Consider the following 24,846-nt stretch of genomic DNA (forward strand, 5'->3'; position numbering starts at 1 on the left):
GATCCTCTTTAAAGTTGTATTTCTGTGTCCCTTAAATTGAGTGCAAAGAACTGAGTTTCTGCACTTGTAAAAATTCTGTATGGAACTGGTAACAGCCCTACATCAGTCTGCTTTAAGGTAGTCTGCAGGAATTATAAATTTATTTGTAATGCTCAATAATTAAGTAGGTCTTTTAACTCTTGCTCTCGTCAATGGGAGCTGTATGGCTCGCTTCCCTAGACCATGGCTCCCTCCTCCCTGTTTCCTCTGTCTTTCCCAATCTCAATTAACAAAGTCATTACAAAACACACGCACAGCAGCCAGATGCTTCACCAAGCTTTTACCGTATATCTGTATTTAGTTGAAAATGTGTATCTCTGTAGGAATTATGGTATGGTAGGGAGCTTCAGAGCTGGGGAGGGCAGTAGAATTGTCAGCCCTTCTGCTCCTGCATTGAGTCTGTGAAGACACATGCTCTGTATTGTCACCTGAAGGGACTCCTCTGTTCCACCGCTAAAGGCACCTTGATGGCTAGGTTAGATGCCGAGGCTATGTGCTGTGAATACTTCATTTCCTGTCAAGGAATCTATTAAAAAAAAAAAAAAAGCACATATAAATGCATACCCTAATGTGAACCTGAGGCCTAATATAATAAATATTGTTAGATGAAAGCACAACATAAGGTTATATTTAATTGGGTGGAAATTCAAGAATTCAAGCATGTGCTTCCGTGCTTTCTAGAATGAGCTTTTCATGCTCTTTGGTTTAAAAAACTATGTCAGTTCCAGCTGTAAGGACAACACTTGTTAGCAGTCTCCTTTGGGGGAAATAGTTTTTGTGCGGTCATATGCATCTGGGTTCACTGTATACCAATGTTAGACTCAACTGAAGCGTTTGGAAGATGTCTTTCCTTCCATCCCAAGGAGCCAAATTCTCCTTATTATTACTAATTGCCCTTGTTAGCACATACTGTCATAGGAAGCAAGGGTTTTCTGAAAAGCTGCCGTTTAAAATAGCCATCAGATGCCTGAATGCAGAAACGCCTCCGAGGGCAGCACAGCGTGTTCTGCACAGTCTGAGCCGAGTGCCGTTCATCTTACGGCAGTCTTGAACACCCTGGACGTGAGGAACTGCTTGTGGTGTTTATTCAAAGGTACCCTTTGGTTTTAATTCACCTTTTCACTGTGCATCTGTGGAAGAAAACTGGTGTGTGTTTCTTTGAGTTACCATTTACCCAAATAGCACACATAAAATAGGTGTTTCACTGCTTTTCTTCGGGAGAGTGTTCCTCCGGTTATGTATTCTTTTTATTTTCATCTGCTGGACTGGGAAATTTGTCAAGAGCTTAGATCTGTGATTATACTCAGCACAGACACAATTTTAAAGCATGTCTTCTGTCCCAGAAGCATGATTGTCAGTAAAGATTATGGTTTAAAGCTGCTAAGGTGTTTTGAGATTGAAATATAAAACATCCAGCCATATATATCAGAGATCTAACTGAATTTACAGGCCACTTGTTTATTTAGCTTCCTGTCTTAGTATTTTCCTCCTGGGTGAGCCAGATTTTTTGCCTTGAAGTAGTAACTTTTAAAAATAATCTTAGTCTTGCACCTGACAGTGCTGCTTTAGTCATATGTAGCTGTGAGCTATTGCTTGAAGAAAGCCACGAGGGGAAAAAAATCATCAAGGAAAACTTGCGATACGTGTTCTGATTCAACTCCTCACTGTGCAGAAGCAGCTTAATCTAAGATTAGAGAAATGCTGCTCTTAAGATTTGCCTCCCTTTGATCAGTGTTTTGGTGGAAGCCGTGATGCTGCTCAATTTGCGTGATGGATTTTCACTAAAGCTAATAATAGAGTGGAAACAAAGGCCTTACAGCAACGGTTAACCATATCTTCTGATAATTCTTACAGATTGTGCAATTATGTGATTATCAATGGATTTTTAAATGCCAAAAAATGCCTTTTTAAAGAGTTAAATGTTAGGTGTGAGGAGCATTGTAAATATCTACTTTCAAAAATGAGCCTTCAGGCACTGTAATGAACTTGCTGACAGTCTTCTGTGCAATATCTTTTTCCCTTCTGGGTGCTTTAAGAGTATACTGTATGTCTTATTTTGTTTTGATCGGTATGTTTTAAGAGTGTGTATATTGGCTAATGATGGATTTTTTTTTCTGTACAGCATGGTGGAAGATGTTTCAAAATTTTGCACTTTTCTAGGATTTGCAAGTTTGTAACCTGACATTTTTTAACATGCACACTTTTGTACATAATTAGTATTGTACATATTTAACATGAGTCTGAAGCAAATAAAAGTAATTGAATGCATAACTTCTCCCTTTATTAACAGCGCAAAAATGAAACTAACGGTGTGGGAGTACACTAAAGGAACAATTATTTCATTTGGCAAGTAAAGCTGGGCAGCAGGAAGAGCTGACTTGCTATCCTGTCTTAGTTGTGTTGAAGTAACTTTTTCTCGTGGGGAAGTAATCAAAGTGGATACATGAATGTACAGATGCTTTCAGACTAAGAATAGCTATGATTACTCTAGTATTTCAATAAAAATTGACTTTTTGCTGGTAGAGATGTCCAAGAGATGAGTTAGGTTGGGGAAAAGAGCCCACTAATGCATATTTATCTTTATAAATAAAGATAAGGTTCTCCACCCACCCCGGAACTAGAAGCATCTCTCTGCTTCCTCCTCATTACGTTACCATAAAGTGACTTTTGCTGCAGAATATGCAAGGCTACAGATTCTGGAGATTACTGTCAATCAGGAGGAAACTGAAATCTGTTCCAGGCTCATGTTCAGTTGGTTTCTTACCCCTGTAAACAAGACAAAACATGTTGTGAGCTTTAACAGGAGCTAGGACAACTGTGCTTCCATCTGTTACCAGGGATAGAACAAAGCATCCTTATTCATAACAAGCAGAGTTTTGACTCTCTTCCTTGCCTGCATCATGGGAAATGCATATTAGATTTCTTGGTAAATGTTCATATGACTAAAGACAGGAGTTCCCGTGTTCTAGAGTTCAACGCGTTAGGGCCAAGCTGGCAATTCCCCTGGCCTTCAGTAACAGAGCTGGCTACTGGGGCTCTGTGAATGGGAACTATTGTTTGGAAACATAAGCATCAAAGGATGGGATGCCATATCACTTCCTGGGTAAGGCAGACATCCTTTGGAGTGCTCTCATACCACTTGCTCCTTTGGAGCATAAAGCAGCACTCAAAGAGAAAGAGAAGCAAGGGATTAAGTAATTTCTGATGTGAGGATCAGGCAGCGTGGACAAGGAGTCTTAACAGAAGTCTCTCTTCCTTTCTGTCCGAAGGAGGATATCCATTTCAATTCAAGTGAAGCATTTACCTCAAAAACAGACGTGCTCCTGTCACTCCTTGCAAGGTGGCTTTGTCTCCTTCCACTAGCAGCATCGCACCTTCCCGCAAGCCCTAATGTAGGTGTAAACATTTAATATTATTTTCAAGCTATTTGAAGGGCTAGAATGCTTGTCGCAAGCAGTCTTAGTGCAGCTCGCCATGACTACCAACAAGACTTTCTTGCTCACTTATTTCTAACAAAGATGCCAAGACAAAATTAGGTGAGTTATCTTGTTTTAGAAGCTGGTTTTCTTGCTTATTTTTCCCTTCTAAAGAATGACAAACCATTAAGGAGAAAAAGAAAATGTGTGTTTCCAGGTACAGGGTGTTTCAGAAAGACAGACTCAAAACACCTTGTGTTGTGATTTCAAATTGGGTCCATCTTTTTGAAACACCCTGAACTTGTGCTGCCACCACTCTTAGATGCAGTTTGGGCCAAGCACCAGCCAGCTGGGTTTGTTAGAGCACAAACTTTATACTCCAAGCTGAAGCACAGGGACAGGAAACCCAGAGGTCCCACTTCCCCAGACAGACGTACTGTAATTACTACTGAATGAGCAAGTTCAGAACCTACAGAGAATAAAACATCATGTAAAGTTAAGAATATCTGCAAAAAGATGAAGCGGAGGTATCTTACAATCTGTATGCACACCACCCCCAACATATACCATATGACTGGTGGCCAGTGACTGGAAAGATCAGAGCTGCCTAAAATATAGTGTTTGGCAACAGGACTCCACACATTTAATCAGCAGAATGCATTTCATTTGTTCTAACACATTTTCTGCAAGTAAGCAAAATCCAAGGTTGAAGCTCTTAGCAAGAATTTAACTAGCTTTCCATGCCCCAGTTCTGTAAGGCTTGTCAGGCAGGGAAACCCACACTGAAAGCTAGCAAGAATGTATTTAAAATATTTACTGTGCTACAGCTATGAGCTTCCTGACTGGGAACTACTACTCACCAGAACTGGAGGGGTGTTTGGTTCTTCGTGGTACTGGTGAATTCTTTCCTCTCTTGTCTCCTGCAATGAGTGTAGATTTAGCTGCCCAGGCAGTAAGGTGGGACTTGGAGCTATCCAAGTAGCATGACATGGAGCGATTTCATAACATTAAACAAATGAGGCACTTCCCCTCAAGCAGAATGCTTTCATTAGACTAATGTATTGAAGGTAGTGGCAGGATTTACTTTAATAGATACATGCTTTACCCTTCTTCACTAGCAGCAATTGCTGTAGATTGATCAAACAGAACTGACACAATCCCTAGCCTGAAAAGCCTTAAATTTTACTTCCACTCAATTCATTCAGCTCTCTTTTTTTTTAATGCTATCTCTTCATGATCACTCTCAGAACAAGAGCACTGAGGATGGTGGTGGAAGCAAATGCCTGTGATGCCAGCCTTCATGAAAGAGGGTAGTGACCCATGGATTTCCACTGATTACATATCTGCTTGTTTTGTCCTCAAGTAGGTAATCCCTGAAGAATTTCCTGCTGTGAACAGCTCTGTCGTGTTTCCTGAGCGTTTGCTGCTGAACTGAGCAACTGTAGTTAAATCAAACCAGAAGGATTTGTTGGTAAGGAAACACAGGAACACAGCAGGGTCTTGGTACAGCATAGAGCTTCTAGCCTCCTCTGGGAGAAATAGCAAAAGCTTTTTATAGGGAAAAGAGTGCCTGCTTATCTAGTGACAAGCTAAGATGATTAAATGAGTACCTATAACTTAATCTAAATTCTAGAAGCACACCCTGATCCTCCATCTCTTTAGTGTCCCCTAATTCTTAATACTTCCTCTACCCATGAAGAAATTTGATTACAAGGAGAAAAGTATTTGGCCTGTTAAAAGACACACCATAGAAACTGTTCCCTGAGGAATTAGCTCCTGACTGGCTCCTCAATAATCGGCTCCTCCCTATAGTGGAGATGTCAGTCTTTGTACTTGATGGTTGAAGTGTTTTTTCTTTCAGCTACACCAGTGTGCCTGCGTGCTCAGTGATGGACATACAGGGGGGTGCTCTCTGCAGGGACACTGGCGCCTGGGTGTTTTCTCACACGACAGGTTTGTGTGCAATCTCAAGATCTCCCTGTTCTGATGGGTCCTTCAGATATTTAAGCCTCTTAATGTATGTTTAAGTTAGGTCTTCTCAAGCAGCAGGCAAGACAGACTATGGCAGAACTTTCCAGAAACACTATGCATTGCATCTTAACATTTCAAGTTCCGCTCTCCCTGCCCTGCCCCAAATTTCACACCAGGTGTGAAGCAACAGTATTTCAGACATTACAAAGTGTCAGTGAGAAACACTTTGTTGCACCTCACCAATACTATTGCCAACTCCTCTTCCCAGGCACAGGAAAGCTTTAGGAGGGAGTAAAATGTTACTGCCTCACTGGCATTGCCCCACTGGCATTTCCAGCTGCTCTAGAGAGCAGCTGTTAGAGTTATATAGCTTTGTAAGGCCTCACAAATTCAGACTGTTGTTACACCTCTGCACCTTGGTTACTACGTTAGCTCTGGCATGATTTACTTACACCCATGTGAGTGCTTTTAACATCTGGGTCCAGGTAGTGGGGGTTAATATTAAAAGGAACTAAGCCTAGGGCCTGCAGGGAAGGTGGATAAACAATGGGCATGTCATTGGTAGTATTGATGCTGATTGTGGCAACGTTGGTTCCTGCACTGGATCCCACGTAAGGAATCCCATCCTGGAAGACAAAAGCAATGATTACTATGCAGTATTGCAACTAAGAACTGCGTTTTATACCATCCATCAATCTCAGAGACTCAGCAATCAGATCAGACTTAGTACTTCTAGCTCACTTCACTGCTGATTTTATAAGTGAAAAGCAGACGAACAAGAATTCAGATTTTGAGGTGCGCAATGGTTTGTATATGCCGTGATTGTCGGAGAATTAGCTGTTGAATGTCCTGCACTCGCAGCTCTGTGACCCCATCACAAGAGAGAACTTATAAGGTAGCCAGTGCTTCTATTGGACTTCGCTATTAAGAGAGGAGAGACTTGTCTACATTGCAGTTAGAGGAAATATCTGAACTAGCTTTTAACTACCTTCTGAAGAGACTGGGCCACCTGAAGCTGAGTACAATGTTGCCACAGCATCAACTTACTGGTACCATGACCAGCCAGTTTAGCACTAGTTTAGGTATTACTATTATGTACATAGCACTATGTACATAGTAGTATGTACTATGCTGTACGTGGAAGGATTCCACACAAACGTACAAGCATATGGATAATGCTAAACAATTTGTAAGAATAAGCTACCTTGAGAGAACTGGTGCGAATATAACCAAATACCTATCTAGACTTCACTGGGAGCCCAACATTTTATGATTTTTCTGCCCACAACAGGCATTGAGCTTCTGTATATTAAGACAGCCTGGCTAACCTTCTTCTCGGCACTGGCCTTTTCAAATACTGTGCTTGCATAAATCTGCCTGGAGTCGTTTGCTGTTCCACAGTGCTAGGGGAACACCTTGCTTCTGTTCTCTTTCATGGACGGCATCTCTTTGCTGTGCTGTACGAGATTCACCAGCCAGAATGGGGCTGCTGACCAGAAGGGCTCAATGGCACTCGTACCTCTCAATTCCAGGTCAAAGAGGTACCCAAGGTAATCACACCACTTTCAACATCAACAGGACGTTGTCTAAAAGGCAGGTATGGATCCAGCTTTATTGCTGGTTTATTAGCAGACAACCTGCAACTTGAACACGTCTGTATCTATTAACAAGATACAAAGTGGATATCTCAAGCTGAAAAACAGGGTTTCTGAACATAGATTAAATCCTGCACTGCTCTTCATTAGTATTTAAAGTTGAGGGGCTTCCTTCTAAGGTGCTATGCAGCATTGTCCATCCCAAGGTCTTACAGTCCAACATGTGGGAAACTGCTCTAGAAAGACAGATTGCTACCTTATTCTTTTCAGGCTTGAATGACTAATGACAGCCTTACTTGGCCACAGATTTCAGTTCGTCAGGCTGCGTGAGATGGCTCAATATTTGAAGTATATTGAAAACAAATATGTAGAATCAAGTTGGATTTGTCTGAACAAGAGCTTATACATGAGATCCTGCCTTTCAGACTTGGCCCAAACCCTGTAGTTTTTACCTCAAGAACTCTTTTCCTGATCTCCTGTATAAGGCTGTTGTCATAGAGAGCTTTCAGGAGACGGAATGTGTTCCCACCTCCTGCAGAAAGAGAGTCCAGCTTATTGAACGTGCTTTCACCAGCAGTTTGAGTTGAAGCCTTTACAAACAGGGCAGGCCCAGTGATTTCCATGCTCTGTTCAGGGTATTACCCTGATTTGAGCAGCACTGAAACCAGAAGCTTCAGACGAATGGTCACTGAGCAGGCCATGGGCTCATGCCCTGAGTTGTCCTTGTAACACCGACACTGGCTGTTTGGCAGCAGACACTGTTCTAATATGAGAAGCATGGCATTAGGACTCTGCTCAGTTTGAGCACAGTAACCCTGCATCTTCCAGACTTCATAAGGTGATGATGCAGCTGCTATGATCATGTTTTAAACACTGAAGTATTGTTCAAATTAATAACTTGAAACTTACTGGAGATGAAGTTCCATTGATAAATCTTTCCTACTTCCCACCACTAAATTCAGGGTCTTACTGTTCCAAATTAAAGCACTGTTTTCTGTAGTTTCTAGTAATCCCTAGGCCCACCTTCTTCATTGTTGTCTCTACAGTGCCAGCTCTGAGCAGGACTAATCCAGTGCCCTTTATAAACCCTCATCAGGGAGCAAAAAGTAAAACTTACCAATAAATATTGCTTCAGATTTTCTTACAGCTTCCACTGGATCACAGGATTCATGAATGCTGTCCAGCCCATAACCTTAAATGAAAAAGTATTCACTTTTGCCACTCTAGTTTGGAGGAAGAATGTGGTATGTTCAATCCCTTCTGCCTTTTCCCCCCACCCACTCGAGACAAACGTCTCACCAGACAGCCAGGGATACTTTGGAGAACTCTACACCACCAAACATTGTATATGTCCTACATTAGTGCAGGGCTTCTGCATTCAGCTGTAGCAAAGCAAACGTTTGCTATATGGATACACATGCTCAGTGTCTAAGAGCAGAGCATTTCACTCAGCAGGTGCCGCCTGAGGCACAAAGTCCCCCTGAGCATTACCGGATCACGAGAAAATGAGAGAGAAGGAAAAAGCTGTCAGTGTCCAGCTTGATTGTGAGGCTGTGATGTGCCATCATTGGTCTAGCGTTACTACAAATACCTGATCTTTGTAATTTGTTTTTTGGTAACAGTTAAAATGCCTGGCTGTGACAGATTGGCCTCGCTGGGGTTCACTAAGTACAGGAAGTACCAGGAGAGCCAGAAGAACATGGGACATCTGATAGCAGCAACCTCTCTGCAAGATAAGGAGCAAGGTGTGCTGCCCAGGGAAGTGAGTACTGATTATTATTACAGTAACAGGTCCAAAGTTATCCTGAAAGGTGATAGATATTAGATGGAGGTGCTGCTGCAGGCTGCTCTGGAAAGATCTTTGCTCGAAGCAAAGCTTAGTTACTGTTCATCATGGAAATATCTGGCTGGTTGAAGTGCATTATAATAACAGTCTTCACTTAGCCCCAGTCGTTGCATGGTGTGAGCAGAGGTTTAAGATGTATGGGAAGAAATATTCCCCTATGTGATTAAGGAGGATAAAAAGACGCCACTTAGTATTCAGGAACAAAAGCTTCTCTGTAGTAGTTAGCAAGTGTTTGCAACAACATTTCTTCCGGAGGCCTCTAAAGCATGGACTTCTAGGCACAAGTCAGCAAACAGCTCCGTGCTGCTGTCCCTCCTGTTGCAGCAGAGCTGGCCAAACCCCTCTCTCCTTCTCTGCTGCACCACCCCCGTTCGGACCCCAGGAAAACGGACTGTGGCAGTGTTGCTTGCCCAGAGGCGTTCACCGCCTCGGCCCCTCTTACAGGAGCAGCTGGCGAGGCCGGTCCCGGGCACGGCTGTCCCCCCGGCACGGCCGGTCCCTGGGCACGGCTGCCCCCCCGGCACGGCTGCCCACCCCGGCACGGCCGGTCCCTGGGCACGGCCGGTCCCTGGGCACGGCTGCCCCCCCGGCACGGCCGGTCCCTGGGCACGGCCGGTCCCTGGGCACGGCTGCCCCCCCGGCACGGCCGGACCCTGGGCACGGCTGCCCACCCCGGCACGGCCGGTCCCTGGGCACGGCCGGACCCTGGGCACGGCTGCCCCCCCGGCACGGCCGGACCCTGGGCACGGCTGCCCCCCCGGCACGGCTGCCCACCCCGGCACGGCCGGTCCCTGGGCACGGCCGGTCCCTGGGCACGGCTGCCCCCCCGGCACGGCCGGTCCCTGGGCACGGCCGGTCCCTGGGCACGGCTGCCCCCCCGGCACGGCCGGACCCTGGGCACGGCTGCCCACCCCGGCACGGCCGGACCCTGGGCACGGCTGCCCACCCCGGCACGGCCGGACCCTGGGCACGGCTGCCCCCCCGGCACGGCCGGACCCTGGGCACGGCTGCCCCCCCGGCACGGCCGGTCCCTGGGCACGGCTGCCCCCCCGGCGAAGGCGCCGTTTCCGCATCAGCTGCCCGCGGGACTCCGCGCCGGGGCGCTCCGGCCTTACCCAGGCTTTCAAACTTCTCCCTGGCGGTCCGGGCGTAGGCATCTCGGTCGTGCAGGGCGTAGGGAACGAACAGCACCCGCTTCACCTTCCTGGGAGAAGAGAGGGGAGAGAGCGCTTAGGGCGGCGGGGGAGGGCCCGGGCAGGCTCCCGCAGCCCCTCCGCAGCGCTTACTCCCCCAGGAAGCTCTTGATGTGCTGCTGGCAGTGGCCCAGGTACCCCCCTCCGTGCAGGGTGGAGTTGGACACCAGCAGCAGGCGCCGCGGGCCCCCCATGCCGGCCCGGCCCGCCCCTTCCTGCCCCGCCGGGGTGGGGTGGGGCCGAGCCGCCGCCGCCGCCCCCACCGACCCGGCCATGCTGGACTTCGCCATCTTCGCCGTCACTTTCCTGCTCATCCTGGTGGGCGCCGTGCTCTACCTCTACCCGGTAATGCTGCCGGCGGCGGGGGAAGGGGGCGCGCAGCACGGCCCGGCGGGCAGGGAGCGAGCGGCCGCGGGGCTGAGCCCCCGGCGCTTCCCTTCCCGCGGCCCCCGCGCTCGGGCGCTGTCGGGCTCGCTGCCGCGGGTCCCGCGGGACGTGGCTGGCGCCTGCGGGAGCGCTCGTTGCGTTCCCGGCCGGCCCGGCCCGCAGGCTGCTGTTCTACGTGCCCCGGTGAATCCCTCTTACGAAGGTGGTGTCTGCTCGCCTTGGAGTTTTGCACGTGTGATGCTGTCCAGGGCAAAATCTAGGTGTAAGATCTACATCACAAACCTGAACCTTAAAATGTTTATGCGGGCATCTTTCAACTAGGTCTATAATAATGTTTTAGCCAGTGAGAGCAGGTACACACAGTTGACTGGCTTCAGAACCCTTAGTAGGTTTGAGGCCTGAAGATGTGGCTTATCCAGCTTTGGTTAATGTTTGTAAGTAGTGCAGCAGTATTGATGTGGAAAATCCAGCTCTCCTGCTGGAGAGCTTAATCTTAAGATGAAGGAGGTTGATCCGTTTCCTTTTACTCTCTAGGCGTCTAGGCAAGCATCAGGCATCCCTGGGCTGGCTCCAACTGATGATAAGTAAGTGCTTTCCGTCTTCGTATTGATCAAGTTCAGCATTGGCAGAGGATGCTGCTCATGACTAGATATCCTCTTTGTGTTCCTTAGGGATGGCAACCTGCCAGACATCATTGCCAGCAGCAGTTTGCATGAGTTCCTGGTGAACCTTCATGAGAAATATGGCCCACTGGTCTCTTTCTGGTTTGGAAGGCGTCTTGTTGTCAGCCTCGGCTCCATTGATCTCCTGAAACAACATATCAACCCTAACCGGTTGTGTAAGTGTCCTTTGCTTTGTCTTTGAGTCCATTTGTTCCTTCTGGCCTTGCTTGGCATCCTTTGTCAAAGGAAGCTGGGGCTTCATACTAAGTAGAAAGAAAATGAGACTTAGTTTGCAGCTGTCATGGTGGGTCAGGTATGTCTTTGGTCCTTCTTATTGGACTTGAGTATCAGTGACCAAGAGTTGCTGCTGTCCAATGGCCGTCAAGAAATGAGCACGCTTGTGTCTTTTACCATCTCCCTGCAAGCAAATGTCGATGGAAAACATAATGCTCATTAGTAACTTGAAACTGTAAGGTGAAGATCCTGGAGCCATTTGGCAAACATTTTAAAAACAGCTTGAAATAAAATTTAAGAGAAGGAACTTTGCTAAATTAAGTCTGAAAACAGCTGTGCTAGATTGTGATAGCTCCCTTGTGTGGTTCAGTGTGGAGGTTTTTAAAGTAGTATTTGAAGTGCTTTAACTTCCATTTTTCTTTTGTGTGTGGAATTTTGTGCTGAAAACTTAAAATGATCTTCCCGACTTGGAAGTGGTCAGTAGCTGAGTTCACCATCTTAGTCCTGGGAGGGTATTTGAATTTATGGTGTAAGCCTCTTAGGTGGGTGCTTTTCTTCCTAAGGTGATGACAGACAGTAAGTTAACTCAGTTGACGTTTGGGTTTAACCTCTTGTTTTTCCAGTTTTCATCCTATAAGGTTGAATAAGGTGCTGGTTGCACAGCTCTGACCTGATACTGTAGGCTGTCTGTAGGCACAGGCACATATCTCAGCATTGCTTTATGCTGGGGTCGTGACGGGTAAGCTTTTTGTACAGTTGCATGATGGACTCAAAAAAAACGGTGACAATCTGGGGAAGGAGTGGGAGTTAGCAAAGATCAGCAAGACACAGTAGATAGCAGTGACACTCCAGAAGGTGGAAACCCACCCTGAAAGAGCTGAATGCACTCATGTGTTTTTGGGAAATTGAGCAGACAGTCACTTTCTCAACACTCAGAGAAGTGGTGACAGGCCCCCGAGCAGGGAAGTTCTCAGAAATGTACTGAATTTGGGAGTACCCAAATACTGGAAAAAAGAAATACAGTGCCTGGACTTAAATACAGGTAATTAAGTGACCCAGGCAGCTACAGACTAGTCTGGCATCCTGCTATGCCCAAGGACTAAACAGGTTTGTTAAGGATGGGGATAAATAGGAAATGCATGCCGTACTTCTTTGATAATTAGACTTCTAGACAAAGAAAGTATTTCTGTCAGGGTTCCAGTTCAGAATTTGCTTGGACACCACTTGGGTTATCACTCAAGGTGGAGGCAATGGGATATGAGAAGTGAAAGTGGCAGCAAGGCTGGATTGTGTTGGGAAAGTGAAATGCTGGGTTGGGGAGGTTAAACACTCCCAGTTAGGTTGGCAGCCTGTCCTGATGGAATCGCACTGGGACCCCTTGTCAGCGCAGGGAAGCAGAATGTCAGAGCAAGGAGATGGGTACCCCCGGGGCTGGGGTAGCAGCAACAGAAAGGGGAGGAACAAGAGCAGGCTAGATTAATGGCCTGCAGGATGACATGGCCACGTAAAAAAAAAAGAAAAAAAAAAAGGGTGCACTGAGTCATGTATTTTCTGTAGAGAGAGGAAAGAATGATGAAACATGAGCCAGACCTGGAATCCTGTATATGGCTCTGGCCTCTGCACTCAGCAAGATTTTGAGTAAAGAAAGTGCAAAGAAAGGCTGTTAGCCTTGAAGTTGGACTAATTGCATTCATAGTTATTAACGGGTCCCTAGTGCCAGGAGACTATTTTTCCGTATGTTTAAGGAAGTGTTTGAAGTTGGTACATTTTCGTGGCCTCTTAGAGCTTTGTTGAGATTAGTTTGCAAGGAGAATTCAAAGGAAGTAAAACTTTGGTGCTGGGACTGGCAGTTCCTGTGAGATGCTCCAGGGAAGCAGTCTAGGACTGCGAAGGGTGTGGGTGTGAAAAGGGTGGACTAGCTCAGGATCGCCAGGAGCAGTGTGTTCAGAGACCCACTTGGAAAACTCCCATGAGCTGATGTTACCTTTTGGGTTGGGACAATGAACCTGATGCACCTCGAGTGCTGGAGATGGAGCTATGGCTCCTGGCCTGTTTGAGCAGGACCGCTTTAAGGACTGCTTTACTGCTGTTCTGTGTGCATTTGTTCTGTGCAGGTTCAGAGGCCCTTTCCATTTGTGATACTCAGTTCCGCTTGGCATTTGTTTTGACTGTCTCGAGTTAGATCTTTTCCCCACATTCACTTATAATGGTGTCCAGGATAGCACTCTGAGGCTCATGGAATGAGGGAGATTTCCTTGTAAGTGGAAGGAACATTTGAAATTTTTATATGCTTCACTAAGAGGACTGAAAATGTAACCTTAAGATGTTTTCAAGACAAGGACAAAGGAAGAAGTCCGTGAAAGCAGTGGCAGGACAGAGCTCTGTCTCCGAGAGACCGTTTGTGCCTTGTGGAGTCACTGTGGAGAAAGAGCCATTTCCCAAATACTGCGAGGCAGGGCCAGCCCTCAGCAAAGGGCAGCCTGGGCTCTGCAGTCCTGAGCACACAGCAGGGGGTGGATCAGTGGTGTGACACTGCCTTTTTGCACTGGAGACAGGGGAGACAAAAACTGAGCCCGTGCTTGATCCAGCAGTTTTCTTTCATCTGCACCAGGAGAATTTTGCAGTTTCTGCAGGTGGTGGTGCTAAGCATCCTCTGGCCTCTCCAAACGCATCTGCTTGCCAGATTTGCTGTGTGGGCTTCACCACCAACCATGTGTCTTTCTGGCTACCCCAGCACTATACCTTGCTCTGCCAGGACCAGTTAGCGGGCGATTGTGGCACGAATAGCAGCAGCCCCTCTGTGGCAAAGTAGCTTGGAGGAGGAATTGGCAGCAGCAGCTAGAGTCACATAACAGCCTGCTCCACGTGGAGAGCCACAGGTACCATCTGCTCTGCCGAAAGACACACACACATACTCCTTGTCATTCAAAGTGGGAAAGAGGGCGAGATGCAGAGCTTAAAAACATTGGAAGGGAAATGATGTGAGAGAAAAGTATTTAGGAAAGTTTACCATATTCATGCCTCTGGCCTCATTAGCCACCTCTGTGTCATTAGGTAGTAAGTCCTCTGCAGCTGGGAATTGTCTCTTCTTGTATGTTTGTCCAGTAGCGTAATGAGGCCCTGATCTCTGCTGGGAATCCTAAATACAGCCACAGTTGGTAAAGTCATATGTGTCTAGCTCAGCCTTGATGTTTTCTGGTGCCTCAGAGGTTTCATTTTCCATCTGGGAGAAATAACAAACTGTGATAAAATATCCCTCTTGAAAACCCCTGATTGCTGCTTCTAAGTAGTTCCTTAAAGATTCTACCAGTTTTGCAAGACCCATAGAAAAGTTTACAGGAAGGGAAAAGCATATGCCATTCTTTATTGCATAGTTTTGCCTTGACATCTAATGTACCTTAGCAAATTTATTAAGTAAAGGCCCCTGGTGGTGAAATTCGGAACTGAAGTGAGCTGTGGATATGGAAGATGGAGGATGCGTGGTTTTGTCTAGTTTCCACACTGTTACAAGTGTCTGTGCAGAAGGAAGATGGAAAGTAAGGCAATTAGAAGTAGAAAGCATTCTGTAGCTTCGTGGGGCACTGTTTTCTGTCAGAGCTCTGCTGGAGGCAGCCCCCGACTGAGAAAGGCAGGTGTTAGTTTGGGAAGAGCTCATCAGCAGGGAACTCGGTAAATGCAAGAGAAATCATGCAGGAGCAGTAGGGTTGTAGCTGAGGTTTGCTGGGCCGTGAAGCGAGGTGAGGAGTGCACAGAGCAACCTCTGGCCCAGTCTCTCATGGGAGTTGATATGTCCTGAGCACGCAGCCATGGTCAGGGCAGGAGGGCGCACCAGGTGTCAAGAGGGAATGTGCTAGAGGGGCTGCAGGTCAGGCTGGAGGAGAAGGGAAAGGAGCACGCCACGCTCGCTGGTGTCACCAAGTCAGTGACACCACCAGCTGGGAACTGGCAAGCTGGGAACAATGTGTTACTGCTAAAGAGTTACTTGGCAGAGCCAACAGGCCACCTCTGCAGGGCTTGCTGATCACAGGATGGTGCTCTGCCCGAGAAGAGACCTTATGAGGTCCCAGCCCACTGAGCAAGGGAAGCTTGGCAGCCCAAAGAGGTGCACAAGTAACACTGCCTGATTAAAGAGGTTGCCGTTTTTGTCATCTCTGTGTGGTGTGACTGCCTGACTTTGGAATGGTGTTTCCTTTATTTGCTTTCAGCGGATCCTTTTGAGACAATGCTGAAGTCCCTCCTGAGGTACCAGTCCAGCCTGAATGCGGATACAGGAGAGAGCCACATGAGGAGAAAGCTGTATGAAAATGGCGTCAACAAGTCCTTGCAAAGTAACTTTGCTCTCATCCAGAAAGTGCGTAACTGCCTTTGTACAGCAGAGAAGCCCTGTGTGGCTCACAGGGGAACATTTAGTGAGAATGATCACTAGGATAAAGGAGCTGTGTTCAAATTAGTGCTGGAACTATAAGCATCCGAGACAGCGAACAGTCTCTGCCCATTCAAGCACGGTGTGAATATTTGGTTTCTCTTAGCTCCAGTGGGTTAGGGGGAAGGCTGAGCTTGATGACTTTTTGTGCCAAGATACCAGATGCAGTTAAAGATACTGAAGCATATGAATTCTAGATTTATTTCCCAGGACAGGAAGGAGGAGCAAGGAACCAGCTATTCGGACCACAAACAGGTGAAGAACTGTTCTGTTGACTCAGTCCAGCAGCCAGAATTTGATCTGTTTTCTCAGTGTGGAGCTACTAACATTAAAGGTTTTAAGGTTTCTTTTGTGACAGAGGGAACAAGAGAGGAGGACAGGGCTACCTTGTTGGGGGGAAACCTTGGGAAGAGGCAGGAGATTCGAGGCTAAAATGTTACTGTTTGCAAGTTAATGGAAGGAAACCCTGGAAAGAGTGTAGCTTTAATAGAATCATAGCCATGAAAATATGGTCTGCCCTAGGAACTGGGTGGGAATGTCTCCAGGGTATGTTTGGTAAATAGGCTGCTGATATTACTGCCAACTAATGGTTCCTTCCCTCTCCAGCTGTCAGAAGAGTTGCTAGCCAAATGGCTGTCTCTCCCTGAGGCACAACACGTGCCCCTCTGCCAGCACATGCTGGGCTTTGCCATGAAGTCTGTCACGCAGACAGCTATGGGCAGCAGCTTTGAAGATGACCGGGAAGTTATCCGATTCCGCAGGCACCACGATGCAGTAAGTCTCACAAAGAGCCAGGAAATCTCATATTGCCTTTTCCCACACCAGCAGCACACAGCTTGTGTCTGTGTACAGTTTAGTACAAGCTACTGCTGAGACTTTAACATTAAGCTAACATTAAGTTTAAGAGCTTGAGGGCTCTGCCTCAGTTATCCCAAGCTGAAACTGTCAGAAAGATCCTACTGCTAATCCTGCTGTCATTAGTCTAAGATGTTTCTAGAGGATCTATGGGGATCGGGAACCCAGATCCAATGGCAATTGAAAGGTGTTTGGTACATAAGTGAGTTAAACTCTACTGGGAATGCTAGTGGCACTTCTGCTTTTCAAAGATCTTCTAAAGGCTCCAGGACATTGTGGAGACAGGAAAATCAGAGAAGGTCCCAAGCTGTGTCCTCATCTGGGGATGTTAAATCTGTTGGTGATAGGGTGGGAAAGAAACAGTTAATCTCCCATTAAAGATTCCCATGCCTTTTTCCCTACAGTTGTAATTACAGTTGTTTCATTTCAACTCAGTTTCAGCTATCATAGACGTAATATCTGGAATGGGACAGGCTGTCCTAGAGAGGAGACCAGTTTTGTATTCACAGGAAGTCTTCATTTGATTTGGTGCTTTCGTATTACTGAATAGGGGAAGAATAGAAGGGTCTCAGCTTGCGGTGAGTGATGGTGCTCTTCTCTCTGTCCTTTCAGATCTGGTCAGAGATTGGGAAAGGTTTCTTGGATGGGTCCCTTGACAAAAACATGACCAGGAAGAAGCTTTACGAAGATGGTAGGTACCTCCCAAAATCAGAGTCTTCCTTCCACTCTGATTAATACTGATTTTCAAGTCTGTTATGGCAGTGCTTTTACTTCTCATATATTTCACAGTAAGTTGCTTTATTTTTCCATTGTCCTGTCTTTTTTGTCATTAATTGTTAAAGCCTTTCAGTATTGATTGAGAAGATGTTAAAAGTAGTTTGTATCCAGAACTAAGGATTTGCTTGTTAGTCCTCCACACCCAGTGTTTCCGTCTTTTTGTTGTTAGTTCTTTGGGTTTCAGAACCTGAGGACAACTACTGTCCCATTAAAATGGGCTTTTCTCATAGGCACTTGTTCAGGACTGTTGCTGAGTTGTAGCAGTATGATGCATCAGGACACAGTTTCACAAACTCCAGGTAGTGCGGCTTGTTGTTTAGGTGTTGCTGATTTCAGCTCATCGAGTACATGTCTCAGTTATACCTGTAAGGTTGGTTTTTTATGGGCAACCTGTCTTACTTGGTTCCTACCTTTTCAACTAAATTGGAGATATCGCCTTCCAAATTGACAGCAACATGTGACAGAGGCTGCCTCTGTAAGTGAGCCCAGCAGGGACAGCTGGTCTGAAAATCTGCTTGGGGAGATGGATTTGCTTCTCTGCGGCACTCAGGATGACCAGGTTTTAAAATAAACATGTATTTTTGCTTCCAAAGCTCTGATGGAAATGGAATCCACCTTAAGGAAAGTTACAAAGGAGCGCCGAGGGAGATCATTCAACAGACACGTCTTTATAGACACCTTGCTGCAGGGGAGCCTGAGTGACCAGCAGGTCTGTGCAGCTGTTATGTCATTACACAGTAATGGACTTTTGTTATTACGAGCACATTACATTGTAGCCTTTGATTAATTTAAGCTTTTGCATCTTAGATCAGATTCCTTACTAAAGCAGAGTTTCTTGTTCTTTTTCCATCCCTACAATGTTTAATTGCATTAGACTTTGGTAGCTTCCTTGCTGCTGCTTCATTGCTATTTTTATAAACCAGAAGTATGTTAGCATTATGCATGTCTCATGCCATCCTAGTGCAAGGTCTGTAGAGAGTTCAGTGTGTGTCTTCTAGATGTATTTCCTGCTCTCTGCACTAAAGAGATTTCATGCACTTGAATGGAGAATGTGCCACTTCTTTTTTATCTTTACAGTCTCATGAACTTCATTCTCTGAAGTAGATTTTCTTTCCTAGATTCTGGAAGATACCATGATTTTCTCCTTGGCAGGATGCATAATCACTGCTAACTGTAAGTACAGATTGTAAGTAACTTTCCATCCTCAGATTCAGCTGTCTAAAGCTCTGTGTGATGACATGAGACTTATTCTAGGCTAATGAAAAATTATAGTCATCATTCTGTTTCTCCTGAGCTACAGATGTGTAGAAGATGCTAATTTTACAGCGGACTCTCAACACAGCCTCACAGCTAGTGATTTGAAACTAAGCTGTGTTTGACAACCTTCCCAGTCTTTTGGTGAACCTTAGATTTTCTTCCCATTGCTTTTCGCTTGCACTCTCAACCCAGCCAACTGAATGCTAAATTTCATGAAAAAGCACCAAAAGATGTCAGCCACAAAGATCATGTTGTAAAATAGGCTCTGGCACATGGGAAGGAAATTAGAGCAGAGTGCTGTAATTTGACTGGCTGCTTTGAATTTCTGGACGATAGGTGTGTTCCATGTATGGAAGACTTTCAAAGAAGCTACTTTGTGATATGTGCGAAGATTATGGAAAAAAAAATGGATATAAATAAGCTGGAGGTGTGTAAAATCTTTTATGATGGGGGATGACTATCAGGCCCTGTATCTCAGGCAATGGGGCTGGAACTCCAAAGAAAACCTCCTAGGTGCAGCTGGGTGTTAAAGAATGTGGAAAGTAAATTTGGCAAATATAATGCTCTTCTCAGAGAATATCCTCTCCAAGAATGCCAGGAAGACTGTAATTTTAAGGGGCTTGACTCCTCAGGGATTCCAGATAGTTCTCATGATTAGACAGTTTGGAGTGGTAGAAACATTTACTTGTAGCTTTAAGGAAACTGCATCCTACACAGTTATTTCTTATGCAAGGTTTCTTTTTCGCTCTGCTATTGAAAACATCTCTTGAATACCTCACAAAATAGATGTAGATGTAGAGGAGACAAGTGCTGGCCAGCCTGCTGCAGGGACCTCTGCTGCTCTTGTTGCTCCCAGTCAGGAGCCCCAGATGTTGGCTGGCTGCAGTACCCACCTGAGATGTGCTGGAGAAGCCCCCTAAATAAGGGAATTTTTTGATGCTTTGGACAAACCAGCCTTTCATTTGCATGACTGGCCCAATACCCTGGTTCCCCAGGGTTTGCTGGGCTGTGTGGTCCCTTCCCAAGCCTGCTGCGACCAGAGGTCAGCCTTTTGTGTGCCAAAAAGTAATGTTGCAAACACAAGAAGTAAGAAAACTGAATTCAGTTTGTAAAGGATTGAATTTTCTGGGTCCAGTCTTATCTTGACTTCTTCCCCAGTGTGTACCTGGGCAGTCTATTTCCTGACAACCTCCGAAGATGTTCAGCAGAATCTCTACAAGGAGATGGACGGCGTTCTGGGGAAGGGACCAATTACACATGAGAAAATTGAGCAGCTCAGGTGGGTCCCATGGAAGGAACTGCAGAGGAAGGTTGCGTGGGGACACGGGCTTCATGTACTGGAGCCTGATGCCCAGCCTACACTGGGACAGGAGAAGGCATCCCAAAGCTACTCTGTTCTTTTTTCTGGAAGTGATCAAACCACAGGATGATTTGCAGCACAGACAGAATCTGCTGTAGCACTCCAGACATGGAAACCAAGCTGCTGTCTTCAGGGTGTCTATAGGAAACCCTTTAGGTTCATTGGCAGAGGAGAGCACAGAATCAGTGTCCTGGCTGCCAGGCCAAAATTTTTTTGCTTACTGCTTTGTTTGGTTTCTCTCCTGGTTTTCTGAAAGTAATCGGTCATTTTAATGGTTGGATTCATTTTAGACATATTTAGAGAGAAAGCATGGAATAATCTTCTTTCAAAAGGGCCACAGAACTAGGATGATGACTGGTCAACAGCGTGCCTTTATTTTTCATGCATCTGTTGGTGCAACCGGGTACATTTTGTATTTGAACTAACGTTAGAGTTTCAGTAAGGCAGTATTGAGTGTGTGGGTTTCTTGCCCCTTCTTGTATGGGTGAGAGGTCCAGGATAAGGACTGGTGTGTTTATGCTTTTAAGCAGAGTTAGTTTGGTTTAAAATTGGAAAAAAGTGTGGTGAAGAGAGATTTCAGTAACCTTCCCTAAAAGCTGCTAATGAGATTCAATGCTTCTTGCAAAGATGCTGGGACCCTTTGCCAGAAAAAAAACAATGAAGTGCCTCGGTGTGGCTTGAGAGAGCTCCAGGAGCAGACTGTGGCCCCAAATGCAGCAGGTGCCGCCACAAGGACAGGGACAAACTTCTCTCTGGGAGGGTTAAACTAAGCAAGTCTTACTGGTTGCAGGTACTGTCGGCAAGTCCTGTGTGAGACAGTGCGAACGGCAAAGCTCACTCCCATTGCTGCACAGCTGCAGGAGCTGGAGGGAAGAGTCGACCACCACACCATCCCCAAAGAGGTAGGGCAGTACTGGGAGCACCAGACCACGTTCCTTTCCTGGAGGGGAATTTGCTGTTTCCTCTTCTTCCCGCAGGGTGGTGAGGCAGGAAGACCATTTCTTCTGACACTGTTGAACCCGAGCAGCTGCTCTGGCATCTTAAAGTACAGCTTAGCTCAAAGTTTGTCCTGTGGTTCCTCTGTGGGAGAGGCTCTGGGAGTTCATGGTCTCTTCCTGAGCAGATTTGCTTCCAGTTCTGGGTCCACTAGGGGTGAATCGTCTTTTGAAGGGGCTTATGGGTTCAGTCGTGCATAAAAGAGCATGATTTCAGGCCTGATCATATCACCCAAATTTCCCAGAGTGGTACCTTCCATTGCAGAGAATGAATAGTCCATACATATATGCCAGCAAGAGAAAAGGAGCAGGATCAGACCCTCTCTAACCACCGGCAGTTGCGGTGTTGGCCTTAGAAGTTAAAATCCTAACATCTGGGCATGGATTATGGAAATCTGTAGATGAATATAGCATATTATCTTTTTAATCCACCTAATAAAGAGATGAGTGGTCTACAGAATAATCATCATCCAGCACGGCTGTCCAGAGGTGTCTTTGATTGTTTCTTTCTTTCTGCTCTGACATATATCTCCTAATTTTCTTTGCAGACACTTGTGCTTTATGCTCTTGGTGTGATGCTGCAGGATAGTTCATCATGGCCATCACCATACAAGTATGTAGAATCGAGACTTTTATTGCAATGAATTCCTTTCCTTTTTTTAATTAATATTCTTTAGATCTTACATACAGCACAGACTGGCTGCAGGGCCTGCTTCAAGCAGATTTTGGAGATGAAAGGGAGTCTATAAGACAGGCCGTTTATGAAGGTCTTGGGTTGTTTGTCTCCATGGGTGGGATTTTGGGGCAAATCAAGTCATGATCCTCCCCTGCTCCAGTCTGTGCGTATGTGTTAGATCTTGATAACAATTTTTATTGTGCACACACACAGCTTCCCTGGCAAATGCTGGTAAATTCTTTTAAAGGTTTTCTGTGAGAGAGAAACAGTGATTTGAATGGCTTTGGAATCACTGCTTGTCATCATGAAACAATGATGGAAAGGAGGAAATGTCAGTCTGAAGTTTTGGTTTTTTCAGGGGGAAGGAAATTAATACCTCATTACTTCTATCTGTGAAAACAAAACTGGATCCAAGCCAGTATTTCAGAGGGTAAAGAAAAAATATTGCTGTAGCTTCCTGTGGCCTCCAGGTGGCAAATACTAACATGTATCTGACTTAATTCACTTGGGCTGGGAAAAAATCTGGGTCAGTTATTCTAGACAGAGAGAACAAGCAGCTGAGGTTTAGGAGGAAGAACAGTGCCTTTAGAACAGCGTTTGTCCTTTTTTGCAGGTGTAGCTCTTACAAAAGTGTCAGGCATTGATGCACTGATCTACGAGCATGTTGGCAGGGATTGCCAACCAGAGTAGGACGCGCACTGTGTTTGGGAAGGGTTTGCTGAGGCCTCGTGGGAGGGACAGTGAGGACTGCTATGAACACAGTGTCTTTATTCCAAGGGGAAGGAGGTTGACAATTAGCCCAATGTAGATATGTATTTTGGTGACGGAGATAGAGGATCAGCTCTTTGCGATCCTTTCACCTGCACACTGTACAAAAACACTGTGCGCAGCTGTATTCCCTCCCTATTTTTTTGCTGGGCAGCTGCATTTTCTTTCCTATTACAACATCTGTAATTTGCCGCTTCAGGAGAAATGCAAGTTTGATGCTGCTTTTACTGAGGATCAGCACCCACATGCTTTTTCACCTTGGTAGAAGCAGAGCTTGCATATTTAGGCAGTGAGCCAAAGGTCTGAAATATAAGCAGAAATATTTAGCAGCAAGTGAAAGAGAACTGCCTTCCATCCATCAAATTTCCTGTTTATTTTTTTTATACTTAAATTGGATGATATTTTATTAGTCTCCCGGTGGTTAGTTGATTATGGGAATCTTGTTTTAACTCATGCCAGTCCTGGATAATAGTTTTCTCACAGCCTGCACCATCCTAATGCTGGAAACCACTTTTCTCACTCAAATGAGTCACCAGCTTCCCTCCCCCACACGTACACATACACTCACCAGCTGCTTGAAGAAAAGGGTGAGGTGCGAGGAGAAAAGGGAAATATCTTTGAAAGTGAGAGAGGAAGGGATACAGGGCAAGAGAGAGGGGGAGACACAACAGATGGTGTGTGCCCTGGAGGGGAACAGAGGGCAGGTAGCAGCATCAGCTCAGCTGTGTGCTCAAGCTAAATATCCACTGCTGAGAGGTAATGCACATTAGTTCCAGCCCTGTGTCACACTAACTCGATTTATCAGCATTTTGACCAAGCTTGGACCCAGCTGACCACCTGGGAACATAGATGGAATGCATGCACAATTGCCATCATATATCTGTGTGGAATTACTCAGCATGATTTATAGACAGCAAATTAGTGAAATTCTGTATTTTGTTGCCAGTTTCTTACTCATGTGTGTGCGCACACATGTGTCTAGGGAAAGGATCCTGTGCTCACACAGAAAGGCTCACTATATTTTGTGTTTCATAGGTTTGACCCAGAGAGATTCAACGAGGAATCCGCCATGAAAAACCTCTCCTTGTTGGGTTTTTCAGGGAGCCAGGAGTGCCCAGAGTTGAGGTGAGCATAGGGAAGGTCTTTGTGTATCTCTGTGGCAGACAGAAGAGAAGATGGTTTCAGCCCTTTCCTATTACTGCTGGGACAATCTGTCCAAGCTGGCAGTTGTCCTTTGGCAGATTTACCTCACAGCAAGGTTTTATTCTTTTCTCCTGTCTCTTCCCTCAGGTTTGCCTATATGGTGGCTACAATTCTGCTGAGCGTCCTGGTAAGGAAATTGTATCTCCATCCAGTGAAAGGACAAGTCATGGAGACCAAATATGAGCTGGTAACCTCACCAAAGGAGGAAGCCTGGATAACGGTATCTAAGAGAAGCTAAGAGCAAGCAAAACAAGGGGCTGAATGTGCCCGCAGTGAAGTTCTGAGCAAGAGTCTTAGGGGGAACCACACTGGTGCCACACTGACTCAGCCAAGGAATTTTATGTCTCGATTTTGTTACCTTCCACATTCTTAACCACATACCTCTCTTGGGTGCTTTTTCTAACTCAACCAGTAGTCATATTAAAGTAGATTTAATCTGTATGCCTTTTTTACATTTGCTTTTGGATCTTCAGTCAAATAATTGCAAAGGAAGCAAAAAACCTTTCAGCGGTGTGTGGATGAACTGTTGGGTGCCAGCTAGTCGAAGACCAGAGCTCTGGTTAATCCAGCCCCTTTCCGACAGCAGCCAGAGCTGGATCAAAGCACCTCTCTTATCCAGTGGAATGCCTCTTCATGGATCCTAGCTAGATAAGACCTTGGAGACTCAAGGACAAAGCCTTTATATATAGGTATTTTTATTCAAAGTGTCTTTCCTTCCCTTGAGCTATAGCTATAACTGTCAAGAAGAGCAGATATATCTTGTGTGAAGTATATGTGAGCGTGTGTGAAAGAAAGAGAGAAATGAAAGTGGGGCGGGAATTACAGCACTGGTTCTCTTGCTGTGTAATCTTGCCATGCTGTGGGGTTGCAAGAGGAGGATGACTGAGAAATGCTAGTAAACCAAGAGCAATAAAATTGATTTGGCCCCTGAGAAAACAGAAGCATCAGTAATAATATAATGAAACGAAATAAAACCACAGAACAAAGCCCTGAGAAGAGGATACTCTATGCTGGCAGTTCTGAGGGCAGTGTCTAATCTAATCAGCATCAGCAATGGACAGATGTGGTTCATTCAGCACTGGGGCAGCCTGAGACTGGTCATTCAAATACTGGAAAAGGAGAGTGCTGATTTGATAGGGCTCTGGATTAATGTTGTACTTAAGAACCTAAAAGCCTTTCAAAGAATCCT

At 45.7% G+C, this 24,846-nt stretch overlaps 2 protein-coding genes across 4 annotated transcripts; one reads left to right on the forward strand and one right to left on the reverse strand.

The window, feature by feature from the left end:
• Window positions 1-316: 316 nt before the first annotated feature.
• On the reverse strand, window positions 317-10,264 carry LOC135990480 (alpha-aspartyl dipeptidase-like). 2 transcript variants are annotated; one of them, XM_065638181.1, is made up of 9 exons: window positions 10,154-10,264; window positions 9,983-10,071; window positions 8,139-8,213; window positions 7,474-7,553; window positions 5,879-6,052; window positions 4,316-4,375; window positions 3,344-3,426; window positions 2,694-2,805; window positions 317-565 (listed from the first exon to the last, which is right to left on the reverse strand). In XM_065638181.1, exons 1-8 carry the CDS (start codon window positions 10,252-10,254, stop codon window positions 2,727-2,729), a joined length of 741 nt encoding a protein of 246 aa, XP_065494253.1. In that variant the 5' UTR covers window positions 10,255-10,264; the 3' UTR covers window positions 317-565; window positions 2,694-2,726. The 2 variants fall into 2 exon arrangements, with proteins under 2 accessions (XP_065494253.1, XP_065494254.1); XM_065638182.1 differs by lacking the exon at window positions 317-565 and having other exon boundaries at window positions 2,299-2,805.
• Window positions 10,265-10,322: 58 nt separating this feature from the next.
• LOC135990216 (cytochrome P450 20A1) lies at window positions 10,323-24,547 on the forward strand. Of its 2 annotated transcripts, XM_065637714.1 has the most exons (13): window positions 10,323-10,405; window positions 10,982-11,031; window positions 11,119-11,285; window positions 15,549-15,694; window positions 16,373-16,540; window positions 17,234-17,312; window positions 17,992-18,107; window positions 18,517-18,571; window positions 19,814-19,934; window positions 20,806-20,917; window positions 21,559-21,623; window positions 23,490-23,579; window positions 23,745-24,547. In XM_065637714.1, exons 1-13 carry the CDS (start codon window positions 10,334-10,336, stop codon window positions 23,893-23,895), a joined length of 1,392 nt encoding a protein of 463 aa, XP_065493786.1. In that variant the 5' UTR covers window positions 10,323-10,333; the 3' UTR covers window positions 23,896-24,547. The 2 variants fall into 2 exon arrangements, with proteins under 2 accessions (XP_065493786.1, XP_065493788.1); XM_065637716.1 differs by lacking the exons at window positions 10,323-10,405; window positions 10,982-11,031; window positions 11,119-11,285; window positions 15,549-15,694 and adding an exon at window positions 15,707-16,021.
• The last annotated feature ends 299 nt before the right edge of the window (window positions 24,548-24,846 follow it).

This window comes from Caloenas nicobarica, chromosome 6 (genome assembly GCF_036013445.1).
Source record: "Caloenas nicobarica isolate bCalNic1 chromosome 6, bCalNic1.hap1, whole genome shotgun sequence".
NCBI classification, from domain to species: Eukaryota; Metazoa; Chordata; class Aves; order Columbiformes; family Columbidae; genus Caloenas; species Caloenas nicobarica.

Bases quoted from the DNA above. Each gene is read 5' to 3' on its own strand.
- LOC135990216 (XM_065637714.1), top strand. From the start codon at position 10,334: ATGCTGGACTTCGCCATCTTCGCCGTCACTTTCCTGCTCATCCTGGTG. The intron at 18,108-18,516 runs GTCTGTGCAGCT...TTTCTTTCCTAG, and splicing joins GGAGCCTGAGTGACCAGCAG to ATTCTGGAAGATACCATGAT. The intron at 19,935-20,805 runs GTGGGTCCCATG...TACTGGTTGCAG, and splicing joins GAGAAAATTGAGCAGCTCAG to GTACTGTCGGCAAGTCCTGT.
- LOC135990480 (XM_065638181.1), bottom strand. From the start codon at position 10,254: ATGGGGGGCCCGCGGCGCCTGCTGCTGGTGTCCAACTCCACCCTGCAC. The intron at 8,214-9,982 runs GTAAGGCCGGAG...TTTTCATTTAAG, and splicing joins GGAGAAGTTTGAAAGCCTGG to GTTATGGGCTGGACAGCATT. The intron at 3,427-4,315 runs GTGAGTAGTAGT...CACCTACATTAG, and splicing joins CAAACACCCCTCCAGTTCTG to GGCTTGCGGGAAGGTGCGAT.